The 27833-nt window shown below is 42.3% G+C and overlaps 1 protein-coding gene across 1 annotated transcript in view; it reads right to left on the bottom strand.

Annotated features, from left to right (window-relative positions):
* sdk2b (sidekick cell adhesion molecule 2b) overlaps positions 1-27833 on the bottom strand; it is a 258397-nt gene that overhangs the window by 42852 nt on the left and 187712 nt on the right. Inside the window, exons 6-21 of the mRNA XM_041963350.1 lie at positions 17593-17726; positions 14883-14994; positions 13862-14052; positions 12507-12590; positions 12155-12349; positions 10553-10669; positions 10100-10267; positions 9599-9701; positions 6864-7040; positions 5751-5887; positions 4876-5023; positions 3703-3843; positions 2668-2849; positions 1930-2045; positions 577-772; positions 79-177 (exon numbers count right to left, since the gene is read on the bottom strand). Of these exons, the coding sequence (XP_041819284.1) occupies positions 79-177; positions 577-772; positions 1930-2045; positions 2668-2849; positions 3703-3843; positions 4876-5023; positions 5751-5887; positions 6864-7040; positions 9599-9701; positions 10100-10267; positions 10553-10669; positions 12155-12349; positions 12507-12590; positions 13862-14052; positions 14883-14994; positions 17593-17726 (2300 nt within the window). The remainder of the gene's footprint in view (positions 1-78; positions 178-576; positions 773-1929; positions 2046-2667; positions 2850-3702; positions 3844-4875; positions 5024-5750; positions 5888-6863; positions 7041-9598; positions 9702-10099; positions 10268-10552; positions 10670-12154; positions 12350-12506; positions 12591-13861; positions 14053-14882; positions 14995-17592; positions 17727-27833) is intronic.

The raw sequence follows: 27833 nt of genomic DNA, 5'->3' as shown, positions 1-27833 counted from the left end.
ATACCACCTTGGACAAACTGCTATTTCCTGCCTTTCTCGCCTTACTACAAGTCTAATATGGGAGTGTAGTGAATGTACCTGTGAGAACTCCATTCTTCTCGCCAGGCTCACTCCAGCTGACTTTGAGTGAGGTGTCCAGGATCTCGGTGAAACTCAGGTGACCAACGGCACCGGGGGCTGGACGGGGACAAATGAGAATAATGAGCAAGGCCAGTGGGCAAACGAGACACTCAACATCTGCTGACATATTGGCCATCGCCTAAAACTGGTGACAGTATTTACATTTTAAATGTGTTTATAATCAAATCAGCAAAAACAAGGTCATCGCTGGCAAAACTGTTTGATGGTAAGTTGAAGAAAATGAAGAGTTTTTAAAGCTTAACCAGTAATCTCTAAGGGAACTAAGTCCCAATTATGATGATCCTGGCTGAATGCAGAATATACCCAGTCATTAGCACTTCTCTACAACTTCGTTCTGCATGAATAATAGATCTTGCCCGGAGGATGTGTTACTGTGAGATCCTCGTGTCCCCTCGCTACCACAGGAGAGAAAACGGTGAAAGAGAAGTCGCTTACTGTCCTCGTGTGTCCTCAATGCTTTGGGCGGGCTGCGGGGGCCGTCTCCAGGTGTGGTGAAACACAGCACAGACGTGTAATACTCTGTGAACTTCTTCAGACCTGTCACATATCCCACGTGGACGCTGTCCTGGAAGTTTGGTCGCACTGTTACCATAGAAACTTCTCCGTCTTTGACAGGCTCCCAGGCGAGCAACTAAAACAGACAAACAAAAAGCAAAAAAAAAAAAAAAAAAAAAGTGAGTGTGAAGAAAGTTACCCAGACAGCTGAAAAAAAGCAGCTAACCATTCCTCTGAAATCCTCACACATTTGTTCTCAGAAAACTAACAGTAGTGTCTCTCTCTCCGGTAGTCCTGAGCCATGCTGAGGAGTTATTTGGCATCGTAGCTCTGCCAAATATATTTAGAAAGATACCCTGAAGAGGTTTTGACTGGGCAGGAATGGTTGAATAGCTCCACTAAGACTGGGAGAGGAAGAGAGGCTCAAGAGAGGCATGCCAGCATCCCATCACGCATGCTGATGATTAGGGACCATATAGCATCTACAAATGGGACCTGAATTGACCAATTAGGCACTTCGGTAATGAGTCCCAGCGGCAGGTCTAGTGGGTTTGTTTCCAGTTTCTACAGTGAGGGAGCTTCCAGGGAAGTAAAGGGTTGGCAAGAGGATTTCAGAGGGATAGATGCTTTATTGTCTGCCACTCTTTTCTCTCTCTCTCTCTCTGTCCCTCCCTAAAATTCTTCCTTTTGCCACACTATCACCTTTCCCACTCTAATTTCCTTTTTCTTGCTGCTGCTAATGTCTCTCCCGAGAGAAAAAAATCTGGTATTTAAAATTCAGCCTGGGTTTGTACAGTGACCCCTGCACCCAGCTGAGTAAGGCCTGTGGAGCACTATTGAACAGAGAGACAAAAAGGCAGTGGGAAAAAAAAAGCCCAATGACATAATTAAGTCTCAGCAGAGTCGGCCGAAAAATAGAACTACCCTATGCATGTGGCTTTATGATTCCCTGTGGGTTCGGGTACATTTGTTTCAGTGAAGTATGCACAAAAGATAGAGCTGGACTATACTGTATTCATGAGCCCGGGACAAAATAATGAAGACATTCATCATTACCCGCATGTAGCTTCACAATAAAACATATGAAAAAAGGTTGCAAAGATAAAGAGAATGACCTCCGACTGACAAATGGGTGAAAAAAGCCCATCGTTCACGCTGGAACCAAATATCTTTTACCTCTTGGCTTTTCTCTCCCTCTTCCTACACAGGATGTGTGATACTACAAGTTCAGCCCTGACAGTTCTGTCAATGGATGTGATGGCTGGTGGTGATGGTGCCGTGGTGGCTACTGACCTTGTAGCCCTGATTGATGCCGTTGATGAACTGAGGGTTGGGGGCTGTCCACGTAAAACGGATAGTTGTGGAGTTGACCGCCTCGGCCTGCACGTTACCTGGGGCAATGGTGGGTACTGGGGTGGACGAGGAGAGGAAGAAAAAGAGACAAAGGGGAAAAAAGGGAGGGGGGGCAGGACAAGTGGAAAGACAGAAAACAAAGGTGTGAGAGCACCTTTCAGTTGACTGCTGGAAGTCTGCCTGTATCTATTTTAATGTCGGTATTGATCGCTGCTGCACAGGTCAGGGCAGATACTGCCATCACTCTCTTTCTGATGACACTTACACCTAATGCTAGGGTTCTCCGAGGGTTTGTTTGTGACCGTGTGAGCCGCTTATGGATTTTAACGGAATGTCTCGCCTTTGTGTGGTCCATACAAAGAAGATTTAATGCTAATGCAGATGAACATCAGTCAGCACTGGCTTTTAGTAGATGATTTCAGTCAGAGATAAAAATAAACTCGATGCTAAGTAGAAGAGGTTCTGTTGGTGTATAAAAACAACACTACACTTGCAGGATGTTGTATCCCAGCCTTATTAATCATGAATAATCATGATGCTTAAAAGAGACACTTGCTTAAAATTAACAGAAATAAATGCTGACTCACTGAAAATGACACATTCAATAATTAAGAAAGAAAAGAGTCAGCATATCAGCTTTGGTCTTAGATCAATAATATTGATGATATGAGTGCTCACCTCCCTGCAGAGTCCATTCAGTGACTTTATGGCTGAAAGTGCCCAGACCTGCCCCATTGTAAGCAGCCACCTCAATCTCATAGTTAGTCCAGATGATGAGATCCTCCAGTAGCAGGTTGGTCACATCTGAACTGGAAATGTTCTTGATCTGGTAATCCACAGGCAACCCAGTCAGGCGGTACCTGAGATCCAAATACATCAACTTTGAATGCTGGACTTTTTCACGAATTAAGACAATTAGAAACGTGCGTTTTCACTCTGAATTTGACAATTTTGATGGCTCACTGACAAAGAGAGGACACCACAGTGCTTTGTTGCTGGAGCCAAGACTTGCAGTACACTAGGCTCCCTGCTAGGGGGAGACAAAGCACCAGCAAACAAACAATTAAAACTACTGATGGCACTGACTTTTGTCTGGAGAACACCTTCTGTTTCACTTGTATGTAATGAATAAAAATCCTGACAGAAAACCAAACTAATTACATGTTTACAGGATTTACAGTCAGTCTGACATATTGCTGACTCTGCCCATTAGAGACGCTTTGAAATCTAAACAGTTATTAAATGTTAGTTTTCTCTCACACTGAATTATTTTTTTAAATACAGTGGTATTAACTGACATTGCAGGGGCTCTTCAGTGAAACATAGTGTGTGTGACTTAATTCTAGCAGCTCACCATTGCAAGATAAAGGACTGAAATGATAAAAATAGTATTAAGTGGATCAAGAACATTTTGGTGAGGAATTTAGTCTGTGACGATGTACAAAAGAGGGCAAGGAATTTATTTCACTCTGTCTTTATATTTGTGCAAATCATAAGTTCCCAATGTCACACAATAAAAATGAAATCAATCAATGAAAAATAACATGTTAATCCTTCCAAAATATTCATTTTTACATTGATCTGTTCAGAGTCCAACAGAACATGAGGGAGAACCTCATGCTGGACTGAATGCATTGTTGCAGCTTCCACCCTTTGAACTAAAAAGCAAGAAATGGACAGGTGTCAGTGGAGGGATGGAAGAACAGATCTTACCGGACAGTATAGCCCCTGAGGATGCCATTCTGGTGGCTTTCTGGTGGAGGCTGCCACTGGATCATGATGGACTGGTTGGTCCGGCCACTAGCAATGACGTTCTGAGGTGGAGCACTGGGTGGCTCCTCTGGGAGAGAGACGCTGAGGGACACACACAGAAAAGCACCCATATGAAGACAGAGGGTGGTTAGAAATAGGATTAAAAGAACATTTTCTCTCTGAAAATCATTATGCACACAGCTTTGGTGTATTTGAAACTAAAACCATAAAGCTTTGTAATAATGTAACAGACAGCTCACATGAAGCATATCAATTTAAAGCTAAATACCTGTATAATTTCAGCTGAAGCACAAACCGTCGTCACCACTCTGTGGCCATTGTGAAAAACCATGTACATTCCTTGAGTGCTTTTGCTCCCCAAAATATGCACAGTGCCCTGTCATTAATGCCACATCTGAGCAAGTCATAGGATGCCTGGGCTATTTAACCATCTAAACGTTGTATAACACCACGAAGATGTCTGAGAGATGGAAGTGAGATCAGTGGTGGCGACTCAGTACCAAATGGCGTCACAGAGCATTCAGTGCCAGCCCCCTGCAACACACAGACGGAGCCCCCCGTGGTTTTCCTCTGGCTAGGAAGCTGGCAGCGTGAGGCAGCGTGACAGACTGGTGGAGGGAGGGAGAGGGTTGGGTGCCTGAAGTTGTGTGAGGCCGCAGAGAGGCCAAACCTAACGTCGCCTCGAACCTAAATCCCTCCTGCAGCTTTCAGAATGTGGGAGCGTGTGGGCGCTTGTGTGTGTGAATGTGTGTTTACATGTGATTGTGCATGTTTGTGTGTGTATCCGCTTTGGTAGGCTTACACGTACATCCCTCTTCACCGACTATTGACTGAAGGGATCAGTCAAACTGGTTGTCTAGGAAACGTATTTCATGGGCACAAAATACTATTCACTGACAACCACAAAGTTTTGCGAATGATTCTGTTTTTTGACACTTCTAAGTTTTCTCATTGCTAGTGTTAATTAAATGGCGTGCCAATAAGTCACACTACCATAAAGGAATTTTTTGGTTGAAAATGTAAACAGGCATTTTGTATAACCTGGATAAAATTGACTGTTATAGTATTGATGTGGAGTGGTAGGAATAGATACAAGATCTGGCTTTAGCTCACCGGTCTGTCTCCTTGCTGAATTGCCCCTTCCCCACATCATTAACGGCACAGAGGCGGAACTGATAGGAGCGAGCTGGGATCAAGCCATTGACCGTCACTGCTGTGGACTCTGGCTCAATATTGGCCAGCAGGATGGCCCAGGGAGCATCTAGAACAAAGAAAACCAAGTTTTACACCATGTTCCACACATCTTATTCACTGCTATGCTAACCATTCACCTTAACATTCCCTAAAATTGGCCATTTTTGTGACGTTTCTTGCAATTTCACTTATATTCAAAAGGGATTTTCACTTTCATATGCCTGCAATCATTCTGTCATGGCAGGTTACAATTTGAAATTCAAATTAATTCAATAAAATAAGTCATGCTGAAAAAAAAAGAGGCAAGAGAGACAGAATAGAGCACAACGCTCTCCAGATTACAAGCCCAACGCAGTTCAAATCAACTGGCAAATCAACTCAAATTGCACATTCTTTTTACATTCAGAGCTCTAAGGTAGTAGACTGTAGAGTAGCTTTCACATCCAACTTGAGATTAAAAGCATTGATGGACATTCTTAATTAGTCTTATTGACCATGCTTTTGAATTCTTTTCAAGATTCGCTTTGCGCTTTGGGAAAAACATTGACATCATAGAAGCCTGGCTGCATGGAAATAAGAAGCCAAAATTAGCAACTAAGCTTGTCTTTTTCACTCGTTGCTGCACCGTTGATCCCAAGAGCCGAGTTCCCTCTCCCCCAAAATCAACTTGTTATAAATAATTTATAGATGTTAAAGTTGTGTTAAATGACACAAAGAGTACAAAGCACAGTAAGGTAGAGAGGGATGCAATAGATGGATGCATGACTGGAAAACACCGGGAAGATGTGACTTACTGTTCTCAGAAACCTCCAGGATGTAGCGTATGAGGGGGCTGTTGCCATCAAAAGGCTTGGCCCAGGCCAGGTCGATGGCTCTTTTTTCAGATGTGCTGAGCACGGCTGTAGGGTTCTCTGGGGCATGGGGCAGCTGCCTGCAGGGGACATCGGGACAACTTCGATAAATAAAAGAATCTCTCATATCAGAGCGAATCCTCCGCGGGGACAGAGAGTTACAGAGCATTTCGGTCTTGAATGTCTCTTGTACAAATCTGAAGCAAAGCTGAATGTTTTATAACAGAGAGATCAGTTAGACAGGTGATGAAATGTGGCAAGACAAGACAGCAAAGATAGTTTTTTTTTGTCAAGATGGACACCCAGGCAAACAAAACCAGATAGACATCACCAGAGGGGGGAAATGGATTGAAAGGCATACGAAGACAGATAGGAAGAAAATGCACAGACAAAGACATGAATAAATGAGGCCAAAGCTGGGGATCATTAATTCATTCAGCCATAAAGATAAGCACAGACAGATTGGTTGATAAACCTTATTGCAATGAATGGAAACAACGACCAATAGGGGGACAAAGACAGACACAAACAATCAGCCAGCCATTCCATCACTTTGGCAAACAGAAATTTAGATGTCTCATTTATATTAAGTTTACCCTTAGTGCACTGATACCCTGTGTGCCAAAGCACAACAACAGCAGGCAAAGTTTTGGAGAAAGAGAAGATTTGAGATGACAAAAACAATACACGTGTGTTAGCATGAACGCCAGTGTGTGTCCGCGTGTGCAGTCTCGCAGATGCAGAGTATGAAGGGGTCGGTCCCCTGAGGATAGAAGTGTGTCGGGTGAAAATGAGGACAGGGGAGTTGGGGAAGGTGAGGTGTCATTTAAGTGGAAATCAGTCAGAGGTGTCAATGAGAGCAGGCAGAATGGCAGTGAAAGGTTGGTAGTGGAAGTGCACGTGTCTGGCTCCAAGCGTGTGCATGTATGTGTGTTTGCGTACTCATTGTCTTGTCTTGTTTTAAAGGCTTTAAAGTCTACAAAGCCTGTCTCTTGTACACAAGAATGTAAAGAAGAAAACAGAAAGCCAGGCATGTCACAAGCGAAGGGTGGTTACCTGACACGGAGGTGTGCGCTGCGCGAGTCGTTCCCGCCGACAGACGTGACTCTGCACGTGTACGTGCCGATGTCACCTGACCAGGTTTGGGAGATGTGGAGGGTGCCGTCTGCATCCAGTCGCATGCGCGGGATGGACTGGACGTTGATCACCGAGCCCTCTTTTTCCCAGACATGCCTGGAACACATCAGTCAGCAGGCCTGTTGTCACAATCATTATCAACGTCATCACAATCAACATCTGCTGCATCTTTATTCCTTCAACAGTATCAGCTGAACAGCTTATGAAGAATAAGAAGAAGAATTAAGAAGAATAATAATACTGCAAATAATATATATCATCTTTCTTACACAAATGCAGCTCAAAGTGCTTTACAGTATGGCATTAAAAACACATCATACTTTAGGAACAGTTAAAATACCAGCATCTGAGGACCTCAGGCTTCTTGTTGGTTGATAGGGACTTAAAAGGTCCAAAAATGTCCAAAGGGAAAAACAGAATAGTGGGCAGAAATAAATGTGTTCAGATGTGAATGCTTTTTACAGCGTGACTGCACTGAGAGTGCGCCTGAACAAACACGTATTCTTTGTAGGCGGCACACATTGAGGCAAAACTGCATGAATAACAGAAGGCAAAGACAGCTTTTTGTTCACTCGGAAGGTATCTTTAACACTTTTATTCAAGTCCCCGAATTTTGGGTCAATGCATGAAAACATGGTAAGTGATATCAAAACAATGACAGCTGCTTAATATACTTTCAGGTTCCATCCTCACTGTAATATGAGACTTGCACAGTTTCATGAGCACACTTTCAGGAAAAAAACAAACAAAACAAAAGCCCTGACCTTACTTACTACAACTGGCATTACTTACTACTACATTAGTAAAAAAAAAACTCCTACTCAACCAAAGATGACAGCTAGCTGTTGCAAATACTTTTTTCCTAAAAGATTCTATTGATCTATTGGACAGAAACATTCTGTTAAATGTTTTACTCACCCTCACCCTCAATGTCAAGTGGCATTGAGTATGTCACTCTGTATGTTAAAGCACATTCTCAAATCAACATTTCTTTAGTGCCCAACTGTTTGCAAGACCATATCCATCAAAAATAGTTTCTACTAGATTTCCAGAACCTGACTGATTTAGTTACCACCTGCTGGAATGTGAACTACAGCTTCACATGGTAGGTTTTTGACAGTTAAGCAATGAGTAAACTGAGGGTCCAGCACAATCTGAGAAGAATATGTTATTAGTGAGGTATTTCATCTCTCTCCCCCCTGTCTCTTCAAACTCGCCATCAGAGCTGCCCTGCATGCATATCATAGTGGCTGACGGCTGCATATCAAACACTCATCAAAACTGCGTGGCTCAAACGTAGCGTCAGATGTAGCCCTCTCTTCAGAGTAGAAAGGGACAGAATGCTCTACTGATCACTACCGATGTGGGCCACAAGCCTGGATTTCAGTAAAACTGTGTTGTGAGGGTTGTGTGTTGGATTGGTTTGGGCTGCAGTTGTAAGATGGAGGTGTGTGAGAGTCTTTCTTGTAATGACATACATGCAGTGCATTAATGCAGTGTATGTGTTTGCCTGTGTACAAACTGCAAGCCTGTCGGGGTCACACCTTTCTGTGTTCCGGCAGTGTTTATGTTTCAATTCATGTATTTATGCATTTGTGTGCATTCAGTGGAAGCCTGAACATTCCTGCAGGGGAAGTGGAGCATAACAGCAGCATAAAATAAGATACAGAGAGGTAAATAAGAAATACTGTGTGCTCAGGGTAGTAACTGACTTATTAACAAATATGCGTGTAGGGAGCGATACAGCACGTAATAAGTAATGATGAAGCATCTTCATTAACAGATCTATTGGCCAAAAAGGCTCAAAAGTTGTGCTTGTTTAGGTATTCACCTAAAGGAAAAGAGAATAACAAATACATAGAAATGTTTCCACAGGTACAAATGAATCCAATTGAAGATCTGTGTGCATGGTCAGACGCCCACGTACATTAGCAAATGTCTTCTGATCAGGGTTTGGTCGGTTGAACCTCGCCCCCGGCTTAAAGCCAAAGGATGCCATGGCTTTGAGGCTGTGGCTCTTTAACTCTGAAATTCATTCTTTTTTGATCTATGGATATAATGTGGACACCTTTAAAGGATTCCCGTACGGAGATCAAAACCAACAATGAATGTAGCCCACTAACAAGGATTGCCCGTCTAGCCAAAGCCTGAGGTTATTCCTCTATGCCACAGAGCTCCATTGTCGTCCCAAAACGATTAAAAACACATCAATGAGACACAGCGGGTGGTGAGTCAATTCAGCTGTGTATTAATACACAGCCGAAAATAGTCCCCAACAAATGCACAATTTACACTTGCTTGAGTAACATTTGTTAAAAATAAATACTACACTGCCCTGCTGTTGTAGGAAATTACTCAGCCTTTTGTTTTAAATGAAACCATAAATTGTTGAGTGACTGATCGCTGATTTTGGTCTTTTCATTTGTTAACAATAAGAGAACTATGGGATAACACCAGCCTTATCCCACAAAAAGCAAGTCAAGGCCTGCGTACCTGTTTAGACTTCCCTTTGTTTCTTTTTTCACTCTTACATAGTATTCAGCCTTTATCACATTTGCTTTTGTCTTTACTTAATGACATCCGATCTAGCAAAGTGCAACACAAATAAACCTGATGTACTAAACTTACTTCTATGCTCTTGAATGATTCCTTACCTGACAGCAACACTGGGGTCATGTGTGACTCCACAGGCCATGATGGCTTTAGTTCCTTTGATAACACTCTGGTCCTGTGGAGGGGTGGTGATCCTGGTGCGAGCTGCGGATACAAAAAGGAGACAGAAAGCGAGAGAGAGAGAGATGAGGAAAGTGACGGAAGAGAAAACAGCATACAAATCGTTCTCTCTGAGAAGAACGACACTAAGAAAAATAAAACATGACAAACAAATATCGGAAAACTCATTTCAGTTGAAATGACATGCTGCTGTTTGTATTTCGCTCCTCGATGACTTCTTGCAGAAAACACCTCGATGATGACTCCAAACTTGCCCAGAAGAGTGCTTTTGTAGCAGAAGGAATTGAGCGCGGCTTGATTATTATATGGCAAGACCTCGTTTCCCAACCTCTGCTGGATTGCTTGGGCATTAACGACACATCAAGCACGTGTATTTTTAAAAGGAAGAGAAAAGCCTGGCCTATATAACCCTGCACGCTTACCCCAGACCACAAGGTCAGCAGACGCCTCATCAATGCCCCTGGAGTTGCTCGCCATGCAAGTGTAGGTCCCGGCATCTGAGATATGCGAGGGGGAGATGAGCAGGCTGCCTGACTCGAGCAGCGTGAACCTGGGCAGCTGGACCGAACCGCTGGCCAACACACGCTCGCCTAAGTGTATGAACAGACAGGAGAGGAAAATCAGGTGAGAGCGGGGATACAGAAATAGAGAAAAAGATGAGGCATCAGAGAGCAGAATAGGAGAGGAAGGGGATTGTGAGGAAAAACAAGGACAGTGTTTCCCTGATCTGCTATAGAAAACATGAAAAGCCTGGCGCAGAGTAAATCCTGGTAAAGGAATCCAATCAGGCTTTATTTGTTAATCCAAACTATGGTCCCCTGGTTGTGTAATAGATAACGGGCATCGTAATCTCTAGGTGTGTATGTAACAGAGACCTTTCTGCCAGGTGATGGCCGGTCTTGGAGCTCCAGAGGTTTCACAGTGCAGGATGACTGACATGCCGTCGATCACAGTGCTGTCAGAGGGTCCGGCTGTGATATTCGGCGCAATGCCTGAGGGGAGAAAAGCACATGCACACAGGATAGAGAGCTCAGTACAGTAAATAGAGAATGTAAGAGGGTTATAGAGGTGAGAGAATAACTGTCTGTGGCAAAGCCCCTCTTCAAACGCATTTTTTGTAAGCGCCAGACTGCTGCATCTCAGCGTTTAGTCAATGCTTTGTCCCAGTAATTCTTCCGGGATTGACACAGCCTTCACCTTGGTGCCACAACTGTCTGCTGCCGGTCTATTTTTTGCACCCGCGGAGAGAGATAGCGAATATAGAAAGAGGAGGAGGGAGAATGACTGAGGGAGTAGGACAGACTGAAAGAGGCAATATGTAGATAACTAAAATCCCTATTTGTGATACGCAATAAATCAAAGCTTTTATAGGATGACAGAAAACTGTATCACTCCCCGGAGGGAAGGAGGAGTAGGGAGCTTGTCATAGGAGCAGTGCTGATCTCAGGACACAGGGAGTGGGACAGATGGAGAAGCGGGGACATGAATGTGTTGAGGAAAAGAGAGACGATAAGATGAGATCTCGAAGCAAGAGAGGAGGAGGAGATGGTGTCAGGGAGAGAGAGAAAGAGAGGGAGAAAGAGATGGAGGGGGTGAGTTAGCGAGAGAGAATATCATGAATTCCGATAATGTGGTGTAGCGTGGAGTGAAGGCAGCAGGAACTGAGACAGAGTGAAGAAAATTAGATGTCAGAAACTTGGCAAACAGATGCACAGCGAGAGCAAAATTACCAGCAATTTTCAAATTCCAGCAGTGGCACATGTTCAGAAAACGACATATCTAGACATTCACAGTAATTTAAGTGATTAGAGATAGGAAGCTAATATGGTATTAAGATTGAGTCTTTTTTTTTTTTAGTAATGTACATTTAATCAGTGGAGGCCAACTTGTCAGTTTACATAAAAAAGTCCAGATATTTAAAATACATTTCTCAACTGGTGAGAGGACGCAAGTACATCTGAAACATCTCCGAAAATCTAAATAATACATTTTTGTTCCTGCACAATAAAAAATAACATCATGTAGAGACATCCTCTGGGGACGATGAATGTCTGTGCAGATACATCAGTCTAGGACAGAGGGGTGGATCAACCCACTGACACTGACATTGGTCGAGCCACGCCGCAAGCATGCTGGAAAACTAAGAATTGTTAAGGAATAAAAAAGTTAAAACTTTTTTGATATTGATGAATTCTGAGAAGGAATATTTTTTTTCATCATCTATCAATTAAGCTGGAGTTAAGTTTGAGGGAAAAAAATCATATAATTCCATTTAAAGAACTATATTAGTATTAATCTTCTCCCTTTTTTTAGGTGGGAATTGGTTTCTATTTTGGTAAAGCAATTATTTTCTGAATCTGACAAGAGAGCTGTGTAAGGATTTAACTTTTTTCTTTTTTAAGAGTTTTAACAAAACACATTATGCCTCAACAGCAATTACTGAAAATCATTTTGTGGAGAACAGCTGGAACGCTCACTTGTAACGGCCAGGTAGGTGTTAGTCTGAACTTCTCCTGCCAGGTTTCTGGCGAAGCACTGGAACATCCCGGTGTCATCGGGCAGGAGGCCGTTGACCTGCAGACTGCCTCCCACCAGCACCCTGTACCTGGGCGTCTTCACTGGGTCGATGGGCAAAGCATCCTTGTACCACACAATGTCTGGCTGGGGCACTCCTGCAGAGCGGGAGTGAGGGAGGTGTTTACAGACAGTAGTGCTGCTTCCTTTTCTCATTGCATTTTTCAGTTTAAAATCACATGAATTCCAAATTGTGTGAATGAATTCTGTGTATTTTGACATGAACAGACACAAATACACACACACACTGCTCACCTCGTGCCTGACAGGGAATGTCCACCACCTTCTCCATCTCAGCTGTGATGTGTTTCTCTGGCTCCTTAATAAACTGTGGTGGTTCTGGGGGACATAGTGAAAAGGAAAGACAGGACGAGAAATTGCTAAAATAAGAAGCAAGACTGCAAAACTGCAGTAATCATTGCAAAAATAAACCGACAGTGCCTGTAATTGATGACACTAAGATAAAGTACTGTAGTGTAAATATGTTTTTGCTTTGAAATGTATTCCTCATGGGGGCAAACTACTCATAGCGTAGCTGAAAATAATGTGATTATACAGTAGTTTGACTGAAGAAAGTAATAATTGGAATTCTGTAATGGTTTAAAATGTATCCTTCAAACTCATGGGGAGAGGAAAGGCTCAGTTAGCTGTATAAATTGAAAAGTTCACTACACCTTGTCCTTTGAATCACATCACAACCTTGAAAACATCAAAGTGTTTCAGTGTGATGGAGTGAAAATGACTCAAGCAATGTTGTATTAAACAGTTTCTTGAGTCCAACCACGTGCTTTCTCCCTTTTTGAATCAATAACACTTTACCCTCACTGCCTCATCACTTCAGTTATGCTTTTACCAGATTCATATAGTAATAATTACATCAATTTCATACCAGCTCTTTTGTTTGAACTTGCAAAGGCAGACGATACATTTCCTCCTACACATTTGCCTGATGTGTGTACTGTAGCTAAATCCAGACACATTGTTTTTTCATTTTGGTTGTTATGCTGATATAATAGCACATACAGGAATTATACATTATGACTAATCACATCATTGTCACTTAACCTTGTGCAAAATAAGATAATGTAAAAATATAAAATTAATGTGAACCTTAAGCACAAGAGACAGAAAATGAAAAAAACGAACATTAAGGAAATGTACTGCCTAAAAAAAATGTAAACACATACTATATAAAGGCAAATGCACAAACATTGAAATAATGGCTGCAAATATCAAAACATTAACAATTGGGGAAAGGAATGAAGAACCTATTTTGACTTAGCAGCAGCAAAGATACTGACGCTTTCCCATCAAAGCTCATTCGGATGTGGATTTGGAACTTAATGTGCTTTCACTTTTATATGTGTTTTTGTCCTCAGGGGCGAAAAGAACTTGCAGCGCACTGTCTTATTAAACCTGCATGGACTTAGTGATAGACATTCACACGAATATCTGTGAACAGTGGTTTCATTTTTTCTAAATACTAAAGAACCAAAGTAGTAATTAGTGCAATGGAAAGATATTGTCGCCTACAAATGTGCATATTTAAGGCGGGATGTCAACAGTCTAGCTTCAACAGACAACATCATGTCTCATCTTATAATTCTTACCGAGTACGTGCAGATAAGCCCCAGCACTGACTGAGGGCACACTGCTGCTGCGGAGAATTGCCTCACACTCGTAGTAGCCGGCGTCGCTCACCACGGGACTGAGGATGGTCAGCCTGCGGTTGAAGTCGCTCAAACCGCTGCTCACCAACACACCATTCTTCCGCCATGAGATACTCAACTTGATAAGAGGCCTACAGGGTGAAAAGTACAGTTTAGATGTGCTTTAATGTCACTTTTTTGTGCTTGATTGTAAAGCGACTCCATGGATCTGTTTAATCTGCTGGAATATCTGGTAGTAAAATCTAAAAGAAGATATCTGTTTATAGGCTGAGATGATGCCAACTGGTCTCAATCTGAACCATTTCATGAGCCAAGGGATGTCATTAGTGGAGTCTGCTTTGTTACTGCATATTCCCACATAAAAGAACATGTGTCTACAAGAAGTAGCAATACCAGAGAAACTATTCTGGATCAACTACATTATACACTATCATTCACCATGCATGGAATATTTCAGTTATTGTACAAAAAAGTAAGGCAGAAATTAACACAAAATGACTTCTTAGAATGGGTTTTATGCAGTGCAGTGAATTTTATTCTCGTTTTATTCTGGTACAAAGGGAACCAAACATGTATGTGTGAATTACAAACTGTAACTGATTTTCTATCTTCCAATTTATACAAATTTCTAACATACACCTGAAGTGGATACACAGCGGGCTAAAGGGTCTTTTGACCCAATTTACAAAAAAAAAACAAACCTACTAATCGTATCTAGCCCTGCAGACAGTTTCAGTTTTATTTATTGAGGTTTTGTGCATCTGTTTCTACTCTAACACAGAGAAATGGTGCTCACAGCAATATAAAAACATGTCTTTCCAGAATAAGTGTATCTGTTATTCTGGATAATCTACAGAAAATGCTGATAACAGTTTTTAGTGAATACACAGTCCAAATGTTCTGGATTATCCTTGCCCCTTTAACAAGTTGATCTGTGACCCTGCTGTTCTGGTATGTTTACCTGGCGTTGGCCACACACTCCATTGTGACCTCGGAGGTGCCTGTAACCACGCTAGTGTTCCTGGGAGGGATGATGATGGTGGGGGCAATGGGGTCCGCTGGACCTCCAACATCTGGACAGACAAACAGGTTGCCATGCAAACATAAACCAACAAAAATACACATACACGTAGAAGTTAAGCAGAGAGCAATGAGCTCAACAGATAACTAGAACTACGTATAGTGGGGATCTCTGGATGGTGGTGTCCTATACATTTCATTTCCACCCAGCGCACTATGTGGGTGCTCATCGACGTGACATAATGAAACTGACCAGTGCATACGCTGTATCCACGTTCTGACAGAGATATGGGCCGAATAGGACGAGACAGTGCACTGACTGTGCATAATAAGATGTCCGCTGGAGAACCAGAATTAGGGATAGAAAAACGCAGCCTGACAAACACGAAGCTGAAGGGGTGAAAAGGCTGCAGTGTGGGCGCACATACACACACATGTCCGTATGTGCATAAAACTCCACATGCACAAACTAGTTTATGTCTCTACATGTGTGTGTTGTGAGCATCAGAGAAACACAGCTCATGGCAGTGAGAGCACAGTGTGTGTGTGTGTGCTGCTTGAGATGTGTCATGTCTGTGATAAACTCACACTGATCCGTCAATCCCATCAAGCCCTGGGAGTGTGCTTGTGGCTGCACATGTCAGATGTAGCTACAGGGGCTGTCATGACTCAATCTTAGCAATCTTGGGTCATTAGATGATGTATACGGCCATGTGTGCACCCAAAAACACACACACACACACAGACACACACACACCTTAAACAATGTCATTGTTTGACTGCTGGTCACCAGGAAAACACTGCTATGTGTTTAAACCCACATTCTTAAAATCGGTTGTTTACTTGAAGGAATAGTTGGGGTCAAGACATGGTTTGTCTAGCTCCTTTTCAAGTCATAAAATTTATGCCAAAAAACAACTCTAAAGATGTTTATTCACACAATGCATACAAGGCCACTTGATTGAGTCTTTTCCTTTGAACACAGTCAGACTCTCTGTTTCCCCTTGCCTCCAGTCAAGCTCAGCTAAACATGCACTGACCTCAACTCTGTACTTAACACACCAAGAGAATATTGATATCAATCTTCTCATCGCAGTCGAATAAGCTTATGTCCCAAAATGTTGGCGCATATGGAAAACAGTGGCAGTTGATTATACTAGGACTAGAGCATACTCACATACACACACGTACACACATGCACACACACATCTATTTCGTAGCTAAAACAATGTAATGACAAGCCAGCCTAAGTTAAAACCAAGCTTTTAAACTTCATCCTGAGCATGAAAACTGTGACATGAGCAACACAAGCCTCCTCAGAGTTCTCCTTGACCTTCGCTCTTGCCCGGTCTTAGGCAAGCACTGTCGCAGCCAGGAAGGCTCATGGGAAATGCATTGTCAGAGGCGTCGCCGCAGGAACAGCTGCTGTAGCAGATACGGACTGATACACGTGCACGTACGATGAAAAATGCAAGCACTCGCTCATTGGCTCTCCAAGCAGCCTGTACGTCGGTGTGTGTACGCTTGTGTGTGCATATGTGGAGCATATGTGGAATGTTCATGTAAATGCATAGCATGATTCCATGAGACCTGCCAAGCTGAGACCTCCCGCTATGCTCTCTATCGAACCTGACCCAGTGTGCGCGTCTGTGCGTGTTTGGGAGTATGCTCTAGTACTAGCATAATCAACTCTGCCACTGTTCTCCATATGTGCCACAGGCTATTTCTGCTCCCTTGTGTTGTCAACTGTAATATCTTTCCATCACCCTCCGCATTCACTTCCATACTGAACTGCAGCCTACCATGTCATAAGATGCTGTCTGTTAGGTTTCCTCTTTTATTTCACTCTGCTGAGCTGAAGCCAATTGAATTGCTTTGATTTGTGTAGCTTGTGTTTTTTTTTTTTGTTGTGGAAGCTAGGGTTGTTGGTGAATAATAAGAACTACTTGGCAATACGACAGTCTGCTCCTGTCCCAGTCCCCATGGCTTTCTATTCCTTTGTGTGTACATCTGCAACAAAGTGTAAATATGGCTACAGATACACTTCACCACGACGAAATGAAATCCGATCCCAAAGGTTGAGCTTCTTAGATGTCGCACTGTGGTGGGGGTGGTGGATCAAATGCAAGTAGCAATAATACAACATAAAAAAAACTCCTACATTCATTAATTCATTCATTACGTGTTATCAGCAAAATGTACTTAAAGTATCAAATAAAAGTATTCAATATGTATTATGACCCCAATTTTACATCACATTAATACATATTATGTTATTTGAAGTGGTGGAATATAATTGACTTGATTTACTCAAGACCTGTACACATTTTAGTTACTTTGGGTATTTCCATTTCATACACCTTTATACTTCTTCACTAAATTTCAGAGGGAAATTTTGTACTTTTTATTCCACTACATTTATTGGACAGCTATAGTTACTAAATATTTTACAAATTAAACATTTCATGAGCTTATAAAATATAATACAATGTTATACATTAAGCACAGTGCTTGAGTGGAGGCTGAATGTGCTTAGTTGCTCTCCACAGTTGATGCCGCAAGATCTTAGACTGCATCCACATTTGTTCATCTGTGCTGGCATAATGGTTTTAGTATGCTTGTGTGCGTGTATGCAGTATGTGGTTACTCACTCTCTACTGACAAAGTGATGGGCTGGCTGGTCTTGTTCTCTCCATTCTTGTCATTTACTGCTTGAACGTAGTAGCGCCCGGCATCTGGCGCCACCGTAGACAGGATAACCAGCGTGTTGTCCAGAGTGATGGCACTGAGGGGGGAACAACAAGAAAAGCAGTGTTTTTTTAAATGTATGTTTAGATATTTTGCATTTAGAAGACAAAGGAGAGGAGGAGAAGCACAACAAGCGTAAGGACTCGAGATTGAGAATTTCAAAATCAAGAAGTTCAGAAAAAGCTTATACAAACACATTTTCAGCCTTCAAAGGTGGCGTTGGACTGCCTAATTACAGCTAAATATGTTTGTCTGGTTGTGTGTCCACACTTGATCCCACGGCTGAAAAGGGCATTAAACATTTTAACATTTTAATTACACTGCTCAAGCCGCATTAGGTATATCGATTTACAATGTGTAAACAATGTGTTGGTGCTGACTGAGCTGGGCAGAGATATCGACAACCTCCCTTGTTCATACTTCTCCTTATGGTCTGTTCTGAAATACAATAGCCCAGCGTAATAACCTAGAGCTTTTAATTGGCTATTTGTACCCCTCTGCTTCCTGTGGCCTGCATTTTGGCAGCTGACCACTTTTGGCAGAAAACAATGGCGTCTTCCTTGTCGGCTGCTGAAATGATGCCTGAATAAATAATCGCTGATCCATTTTTCAGCAGGTGTCCTATAGGAGCTGTGGTGTCTTGCTGTCTCTATCAAGACCTCCCTCGTCAATGTAGCAAACAGTGAGGGAGAAACCTTCCTCCCGCCTCTCTGCCGCCCGATGCTACAGCCCCCTGACTATGTTTACAATCAATATTTTCTTATTATCTGTGCCTGTTCAACAATCTGGAGGTAGATAGCATGTTCCAACTGGGTGCCTTGCTCCACATACTATATCTTTTCCTCCGGCCTTATCTCTCCATCTACTGTTCCGTGCAACTCCAACTCTCTCCTTCATTCCATCCATTCCAACCGATACCGAGTGTGGTCATGTGTAGAAGTGATATTTGGCTGTCTGCCCTGACAGACAAAACTACCAAACCACATTTGGGAGTAAACTAATCAATTGATAAACAGCAACGACAGCAAAAAAAAAAAAAAGCTAATTTTGTAGATTTGTGACCCAGCTAAAGAAACAGGCACGGTTACACAACAAAGTACAAATCTCTCACATCGGCAAACAGAAGAGAATTTCAGCCAGAACCCAATCAGGAAGCTTAGTCTTTCAGAAAAACACTACTGTCAGAGAAACAAATCAATATCATTCAAATGGTTGTGGCTCCAGCCCACCCTCTGTACTCCGTGACATTTCTGTTTGATTTTCTCTTTGATGCTTTCTTTAAAGTTCCCAGAGCAGGGCTAAATCTGGAATAACAGCTATCTTAGTAATCAATAACAAAAAATCTTTGAATCCCTGCAAGTAATGGTTTCTTCCATATAAGTACTGTAATTCTTGCTGCTTTCTGCACGAGTGTAAAAAATACCACCCCGTCGTGTAAATTTCAGCTATGTTGCGTTTCACAGCTGATGACCTCCTCCTACTCCCGTCCTCAAATCTGAACCACAGCACTCCTCCAGCCACTTGTTCCTCCATCCTTCAACTCATCAATTGGGAATCCAAGTGCCTGCTGTGCCTTATCAAGGAGCTCATGAGAAACTGAGAAAAAAAAAAAACATCAAATGTGGAAAGAAAAACACTGTGCTCACAAGCACATACACAAGATACATGCAGGTGTGCGTACATATATAAAAACCTTCTCACATTCTCACTGCAGCTCCAGAGAGATATGATGTGCGTGCTCTATATAGCTACATGTGCTATTAGCATTTACAGTATGACAACTTATGAGATCCATCTCCAGACTGATTGATTGTAAACTATCTCAGAGCAGTCCCAGTCACTGGGCTCATTTGGGATTCCCCATGCATGCTGAGACTAAAAACAGTCTTCCGAAAGGGGCCGGTAGGCCTCAATGGCTGCAGCTTATGATCTGCGGTAAATATTTAATGCTAGCTCGCTGGAGCGGTGACATCCTGGACGCACAGCCATGAATTATGGATCCCTTCAGGGATGTGGTCAGAACGGAAGTGTCCAAAGCGCTGAATGAATCCCAGGTGACTTCCCAGGACCTTTCTAAAACGGGGACACAATCCAGGGCTTAGCATACCTGTCGCTTGAGAAACTCCTGAAGATGAATATACAGGGTAGAGCCCTTAAGTTATAGGAGGCGGCGGTTTATATGATCTCTTGGAGACAGCCTATTCTCTTTGATTTAATGTCAAGAACTGTACAAGGTGATCTTACAAGCTCTTTGTCTTTTATCTCCATTTCGTTTTCCTCCAAACACCACTCACTACTCAATAACCCCGTCCCATTTCAGCTAATACAACCCAATTCCAATAAAAAAGGGTGGGATGCTGCATAAAATGTAAATAAAAACAGATAAACGAACAAACTGTGTTTACTGACTTGTTGATGAAGTGTTTCCAAGTCCATGTATTAATTTTCTTTATGCAATCATGTGTTCACAAAGTGGTGAACCTCGTTCTATCCTTGCTTGTGAGTGACTGAGCCTTTCAAGGATGCTCCTTTCATACCCAAACATGATACTATCAACTGTTACCAATCAACCTGTTTGCCTGTGGAATGTTCCAAACAGGTGCTTTTGGACCAGTTCCCAGTCTCTTGTTGCTCCTGTCCCAACTTGTTTCAAACATGTTGCTGCATCAAATTCAGAACACGCATGTACACAAAAATGTATGAAGCTGATTAGGTGAAAAAAATAAATACATTGTCTTTGTACTGTTTTCAGTTGAGCACATGTCAAAAAAGATTAGCAAATTATCACAATGTTTTATTTACATTTTACACAGCGTCCAAACTTTTTTGGAATCAGGGTTGTATCTCCCCATCATTCACAACAAGTCCTGATTTCATCAATGTTAGTGGGAGCAGGAGGCATTTTTCCCCCCGGCTAGTTGATTTTAATGTGCGCCCCTGCTGAGAATTCTCTCTCCTCAGCCTGTAATCAGGGGTACTGCAGTGGGGGTCAAACAAAACTTTGTTACACAGCATGTTCAGCAGATCTAGCCTCTCCCCGTGCACCCCGGGCCTCAGGGATCAAAGACCACATGATGCAGGAAGAAATTAAAGGTAAGCCAATTATCCTGAATGGTTTTACATGTACATCAAGGGAGCTGGAATAGGGAGATAAGAATTTGGTTAAATGAGGTAATGAAATTGTTCAGGTTTTCTTTTTCTTTTTTTTTTTGACAGGCTTCCTGAAGTAATATCTTGTTTTAGCATGCTGTTTTTTTATTTCTTTTTAAAATCTATCTCATTCTCTCTCTGAATGCATTTTGGTCATCCTTATTCAACTCCCCAGTCTCTCAGTGATGTGTGAGCAGCTGTCTGAGGCTTGCTTGTAACGATGGCTTACCACGTATCTGGCATTGTGTGGGGATTTATCAAGCCACGGAGCTGAGAAATTTGGACAAATCAGATATGTGCGAACATGCCTCTGTCTCTGTCTGGTTTTTATGTTTATTCCTATATCTCTGAATGCTTTTTTTTTTATTCCAACCCAATTTCCTTTTCCATTATAATTCTCCAGAAAGAGATGTGGTCTACAAGAGCCTGGCAGGCTGGACAGTTGCTCAGAAACATCTTGGCCAACCGTGCAGCTTTATGTGCAACCCCAGCTATTCTTGCAGCAAGAAGTAGTGTAAGTCTCATATGCAATTACTTTCTTGTGGATCAATTTATTTATGTTTAGCGTCAAGGGTGGCTTTTCAGTGACTGCCAGCTTTATAATGATTCTGTAGCGCTTTAATCAATAATGATGATGAGGATTTATGTTTGATTGAAACAGACTGATGGAAGTTTAAATGTTTTATTTGCCACTTGCTGCTTCCCTTTTGTAATTTTCATTATTGCTAATAAATTACATTACAGGGGAATTAAATAAACAATGATCCAGGGTTGCTCTCTTTAATTAAGAACACATCGTCCCTGGACTCTGTATCTTGAACAACTAGCTTAAGAGCGTAGCTTTGTTTCTTGTTCAACCATTGACTTTGTCAGTCTGTATGCATATCTTATCATGTTAATCCAGCACTGACACAGTGTGACAGAGCTGTGCCTGTTCTAACACACACACACTCGGGACAGTTTTGGCATCTGTCGTGGCTGTCCCTCTCCGCTGGGCCGTGAGAGGCCTAACCTCGCTCTACAGCCTCAGACCTCCATTACATGCAGACAAATGGCCCCGGTCGGCTGATGGCCTCCCCCAGGAGACAGAGAGGGGTCGACGGGATCAAGCAGCTCACATGGCTGGCTAAGGTATGAGTCAAACTACAGCCAGCAGACAGACGAAGGCAAAAAAAAGCTAGAGAGTGAAGTAAGAGTGAGAGCTAGCAGCAGGCTGCATGCCCTACTGCTCAACAGACCTGTGATGAAAAAGCCACAGCTCCTGGGGATGGAGAGATGGAGGAGTGCGAGAGATGAGAAGAGGTAAGGGAGCGTTGCTCATGAAAACAGCCACTTGTTTTCTCACCGGGGGCATGAACTAGAGATTTGTGGCTCACTGTTAGCTTTCTGCTTCCCCGTTGCTCCCAGTTGGTTGAATGTTCCAAAAACCAAACTCGGTGAGGAAAAAAGGATGTCCCAAATACTCCACAAGGTCAAAGAGTGACATAAATGAACTCAAGGCAATGTGTGATCTGCCTTGATCTGCTGAGTAACTAGAGTGTTTTTCAAGACCAAAAACAACGGGCTATTCCTAAGTCCTTCCACCAACTGAGCCCAATGATGCATCTGTCAACACTAGAGTTGAAAAGATACATCAGCAGAAAATTTACTAGTGGTTATTTTGCAAATCAATTAATAGTTTTGAATCATTTTTTGAGCGAAACATTTGCTTCTTCCAGCTTCTCCAGCATGAGGATTCTCATGCTGAATATCATTGTAAACACAATGTTTGCTGCTTGCCAAACAATTCAAGACATTTTGTAGATAAAACAACTACATAAATGATCGAGATAATAATCAATAAATCAATCGAGACAGAAAATAATAGTTACATGTCAAACAAGGAATTAGACAATAAATATATGTAAAATACAATTACCAATAAAATACCTGAATTTTGATACAGATACCAAAACAATATTTTTTTGTATCTTAGTTTGGGGAATGCAGTATAAACATGTATCAAGTGGACTTCCATGATAATACTCACCCAACATTTGGCACATTTCAGTATGTGTATTGATATGTTTTTTCATTGCATATTGAATATCTTCAGGTTTTTGGACTGTTGGCCAGACAAAAACAAGCAGCCCAAAAATGTCTTTGGGCTCTCTGAACTGGTGAAGAACCAAAGGGCTCATTGAGAAAATAATCAACAAAATCAAAACAAGTGTTAGTTGCAGCCCCAGATACATGGAACAAATGAATTCCTAGATCCATGCACATGATGGTGAGTTGTTCTCTGTTGCTAGCGTTGCTTCTCCTTGACATCATGTCCCTTTTGCCCTGCAGATTGTTGGACTTATGACTAATGCTGGGTAGTTGGTCACACTGAAATGCAGAGGAAGGGCTTGGCCATTCACTGGCCCTCGTGACTAATGGGGAATCCATAGCAGACTGACAGGACCCGAGCATCACAGGCAGGGGCCATTAATTGATCAGTAGCTACAGCGGATTACTCAAGAGAATTGCAATGTGTGTGTGTGTCAGGGATGTCCTCCCACTGACTCCTCCAGGTCAGGCTCCTCTGTGTTCTGTCTTAACAGACACCTCTACAAGGTTGTTTTCAGTGTAATGCAGATAAATCTATGCCCAAGTGTCAATGGAAAGTTTCTGGGAGAGAAAACCAGGTAGTGGGTAGTAAGTTGTTGTCAGAGGAATAATAGTGAGAAGGCTGGCTCCACCACTATATCCAGTGGCAGACTCACCTTCCAGCCAGCAGCCCTACAATTACTGGCAAATGTGTTTACTGAAGGAGCCTCTGATTATACACCACATTAAGTCTCCAAAATAACACAACAAATCAAGCCAGCTGAATGGAAAAGACCCTGCCAAATGTTTTCCCATTCAATAAGGAAAGAATAATGACTGTTAGTCCTAAATAAGTTCTTTTTCTCCTTGCATCCTGCTCTACATCACAACACAACAAAGACACAAGGACTCAGGTTGAACCAATCCATTGCAGGGCAGCTGGACCAATGGCTAGCTGTACATTTCAGCACTGAGTCAAGCAAGGACACAATGTCTTGAACCCAGACAAGGAAAAAGAAGAGCACAGCAAGGGCCATCAGTGAGAAATGCTACAATAAGTGAATCTGCAAGTTTATGGGTGAATTGTGAGAGACAGGACAGGAGTCTTTGCCTATGCCAAGAACAACAGCTGGAGAGGCCACATTGCAAAGAGAAAGCAGTCACTGTGGCACAGTGAGACGCTGCCTTGCCAGGGGAGACTGCAGCAGGGAAGCAAAAATGCAGTATTTACTAGGTTTCTGTGGGTTTCCTTTGCACATCCAGGGCCTGGGTGGTGCATTGTGTTCACATTAAACTACATGAGTTAACTTGCATCCCTGACCCTGATGGCTAGGTTTCAATAACCTGTTCAATTCTGCATCCCTTTCCAAGTTGGTAAAATACAGCACTTGTTAATGTCAGCGTCTATGTGGTCCTAAATCAGATACAGGTCTGATCTTTTGCAATGCAGTCTGACCAGTCATATCAGAATTCAAACTGAGACTCTTGTAGAAAGGCACTGACAGATGTAATTAGAAGCAGTCCTTGACATCCTGAAATTTTGGATGAATTCTGTTTCTGTGAAGCCATTCATGTCACGATCCCGCCACTCCTGGCACGGACTCTGCATCTGCCTCTGTACCGGAGTAGAAGCCATTGCTCCACAAAAAGCCAAAATTAAAATTTTGGCTCTCTTTCTCCTTATACTCGTTATTATCTGCTCACCAATTTACTGGCTTCCACTGCACATCGACTTATAAATAAAAACATAACCGCTCTTTTCTGTGTCCTCCATGTTTACTTCCATATGACAGCCTGCTGCATGTAATGTCATATGACGTGTTATTGTTCTTTTACACATGCAGGTCAGTTCAGGACTGTTCACACTAGTTCACACTAGAATCTGATACTGGCCATGTTTAAAAAATTATGCAGGCAGTCGAACAGAAAAATCAGATCTGAGCAATAAATCCAAATTGAGCTTACGCCGTCAACGTAGCCTAAGAAATTTCTTTTCAAAGCACTCTTCACCTTTTCTTAGCAAGGAAACCAAAATTTTTTCTTTCTCAACTATCGAGGAAACTCAGACTGTAGCTTGGATGGGCTGAGATGTTGAGGACACATCTGTTCTCACCTGATTAGAAACCTGGTTACTGTTATAAGGACAACAGGGAGGTGAATACCCAGGTTTGTCATGCTCCATGTAAACACCGAATCTGTTCAAAACCAGGATAAGACTCAAAACAAGGATACTAATGTGCATGCAAACACACTCATTGTGATCCCAAAAGCCGCTTATAACTTAGAAACTGCATTACCCATTCCTTAAACAAACTTTGGAGGTATTTAAAGGACTTGCATTCGATGAATTCATTTGATACTTGATTCAGATTTTTAAAAAATGCTATCAAATCTTAATCCCAGTGTTGTACTTATGTTTACAGCTCCAATGATACCTTTCTACATTTTGACTACTTGTCATCAGATCAACAGAGATGTATTTGCTGAGTGTGCACAGGACCTGACTTCACAGAAGTCACAAAGTGTCATCCTGGAGTAATTTTCAAGCCTCTGACACCTTTCTACTGAGAGAAAAAAAAAAAAACAGACAAGTGCAGGACAAGACAAGAACACCCCCTCCTGCTGTATGACGCAATTTGAAGTAGCAACTCGCAGTGAGAATTACTCTCAAACACATGGTACAGGCCAAACTGATCACAATGTGAATGTAAATAATATTGGAAAAAAGATGCAGAACAAAAGCTTGCAGAGAAGGCATACATTTAATTAGCCGTTGGCTAGATTAGTTGGAGGTGATTAGGCTACCACAGTTATTCTGGGTATGGCTGTTTTTCCACGTCTCCTCCATTGCTGAGGTGTGATCACGCAGAGCACAGAGAGAAGAAGAAGCCGGAGAGTCTGCAAATTAAAGTTATGACACCTGAGGAGTGATAGCGGGAGCAGGGGACAATGAGGGGAGACAGAAAAAAGGGAGTAGCAAAGAAGGGATATTATAAATCTAAGATGAAATGGTCACTATGGTTGTAGTCCATGGCAATTTTTTGCCAATCCTCATCCTCCCATCACTTGTATCCCACATTGTAACTTGGCTCAACACGGAGCACGAACACCTGACATGCATAGATCTTGCAGATAGAACTACCAGTCTCACAATGACTATAACCATTATGCATAGAAGCCAATGTGACATGTTTAGAGGGACTACACAGCTGGAACTGACTCAGGAGAGCACTAGTCCTTGGAAAGAGCCTTCATCAAGGTAACTTTTGCAGTTCAGCGCAGATATTTCTCTTTGGCGCTCCCTCAATCTCTTCAACTAGTGGGAATTTGATGCCTCTACAGAGTCAATGCTAGTGGCACGAATCAAATTCAATTAAATGATTTTGCAATAAAAAAGGCCGCCTGTTATCAACAGTGCTCATTTGCACACAGTGACCTTGGTAGTGCGAGCGGAATTAGCATTCTTGGAGCTAGAGGGTAGGAAGCAAGGATGAAGAGAAGCAAAGTACACACAGTGGGTGGCCGATAATGGAGACAAAAGGAGCCGGAGAGAGGAGAGAGAGACAGACATCGACAGGAAATAAATGAGACAATAAGCGAGAGAGGAGAAGGGGCTGAATGAGAGAAATGTGAAACTAATAAAGAGTTGAAAGTGTGTGAATCATTTGACCAACTTTCATAAGAGCAACCTCTCAAAATACCAACTTGTGGCAGCCTTAATACAGACACTGAGCTCTACATGTCACCGTTGTTTGACCTTTTTCTTAACGACTTCTCAAAAATAATCCAGATTTCCACAACAAGTCAGAACAAAATCGAAGCAAACAGCCTACCCACGGCCATCTGCAGCCTTCAGCTTCTCAGTCAGTCTGGGCGCTTGTCTCATTGTCATTCTAGGTCAGGGTATGATTACTGATGATGAGGAGCTGATAAGAAAGATTCACTCTAACCAAGGGCAAGGTCACCTCCCACTGCGAAGAAATGCAGATGTGATGAGATGGGAATAAGTGCCTTTTTTACACACACGCGCGCGACGGTACACACTGACAAAGTATTCCCACACAAGACAGGAACACAGAGAGGTGTGTAAAAAAAACCTGTACACATGGGCTGCCAAAAAAGTTGTTCAACAAAAGAGAAACAAGCCTATCATCTTGACTAGAGATCTAATTGGAGCTCTATGTCAATATGCTGTCAACATGAATATTGTGAAAAATTGTGCAGTTTTTTTGGAGACAATTTAGACCGTACAAATGGTGGACGCAGTCTCTGTGACGTCACCCATAGGTTTCTGAAGAGCTGTTGTGAAGCTCAGTGACAGTGCCTCCGGCAGTTGCCATTTTGGCAGTGCCTGACTCTGCCAAAGTCCTGGCTAATCCTGGAGTGAAGTGGAGCGTGGGTGGAGCTGAGGTAGGCTGAAGAAAGCCTGGTTGCTGAAAGCTAATGGCTAGCTGTCAAACAAAGCAGCCAAGCCCACCATCTTGCATAACCTGGAAGTTTCTGCTTGGATTTTACACATCAAAGATTGTTTAGAGATCTTGTGAGTACTACTCCATATACCAAAAGTTCTATAAAAATTTGGGTAACTCCAGATGGAGCTGCATGAAATCTGATAAAATGGTGTCACTTCACTCAGTTGGGAAGAATACCAGTTTGAAAATAAAAAAAACTGGGGGTGTGGAGTTGAGAGTGCTCGACTCCCCTCTCATCTCTGCTAAAGGCTAGCAGTTCAATGCTACATTAGCTGCTACTGGCATAATACAACCAAATCTTCAATAGGGAGACGAGTGCAAGGCTAAATAAATCATTTTCATATTTCTCAAATTGGAGCACACAGGAGGAAAAACCCATGCAACTTTAGTACCAAAATTGATCAATACTCCTTTCTTGTGGCAAAGATCACAACAGAGAGACAGGACATCTT

This window comes from Chelmon rostratus, chromosome 21 (assembly GCF_017976325.1).
Source record: "Chelmon rostratus isolate fCheRos1 chromosome 21, fCheRos1.pri, whole genome shotgun sequence".
Classification (NCBI taxonomy): domain Eukaryota; kingdom Metazoa; phylum Chordata; class Actinopteri; order Chaetodontiformes; family Chaetodontidae; genus Chelmon; species Chelmon rostratus.
The sequence above is the reverse complement of the archived record's forward strand: the minus strand, read 5'-3'. Positions and strand labels throughout refer to the sequence as shown.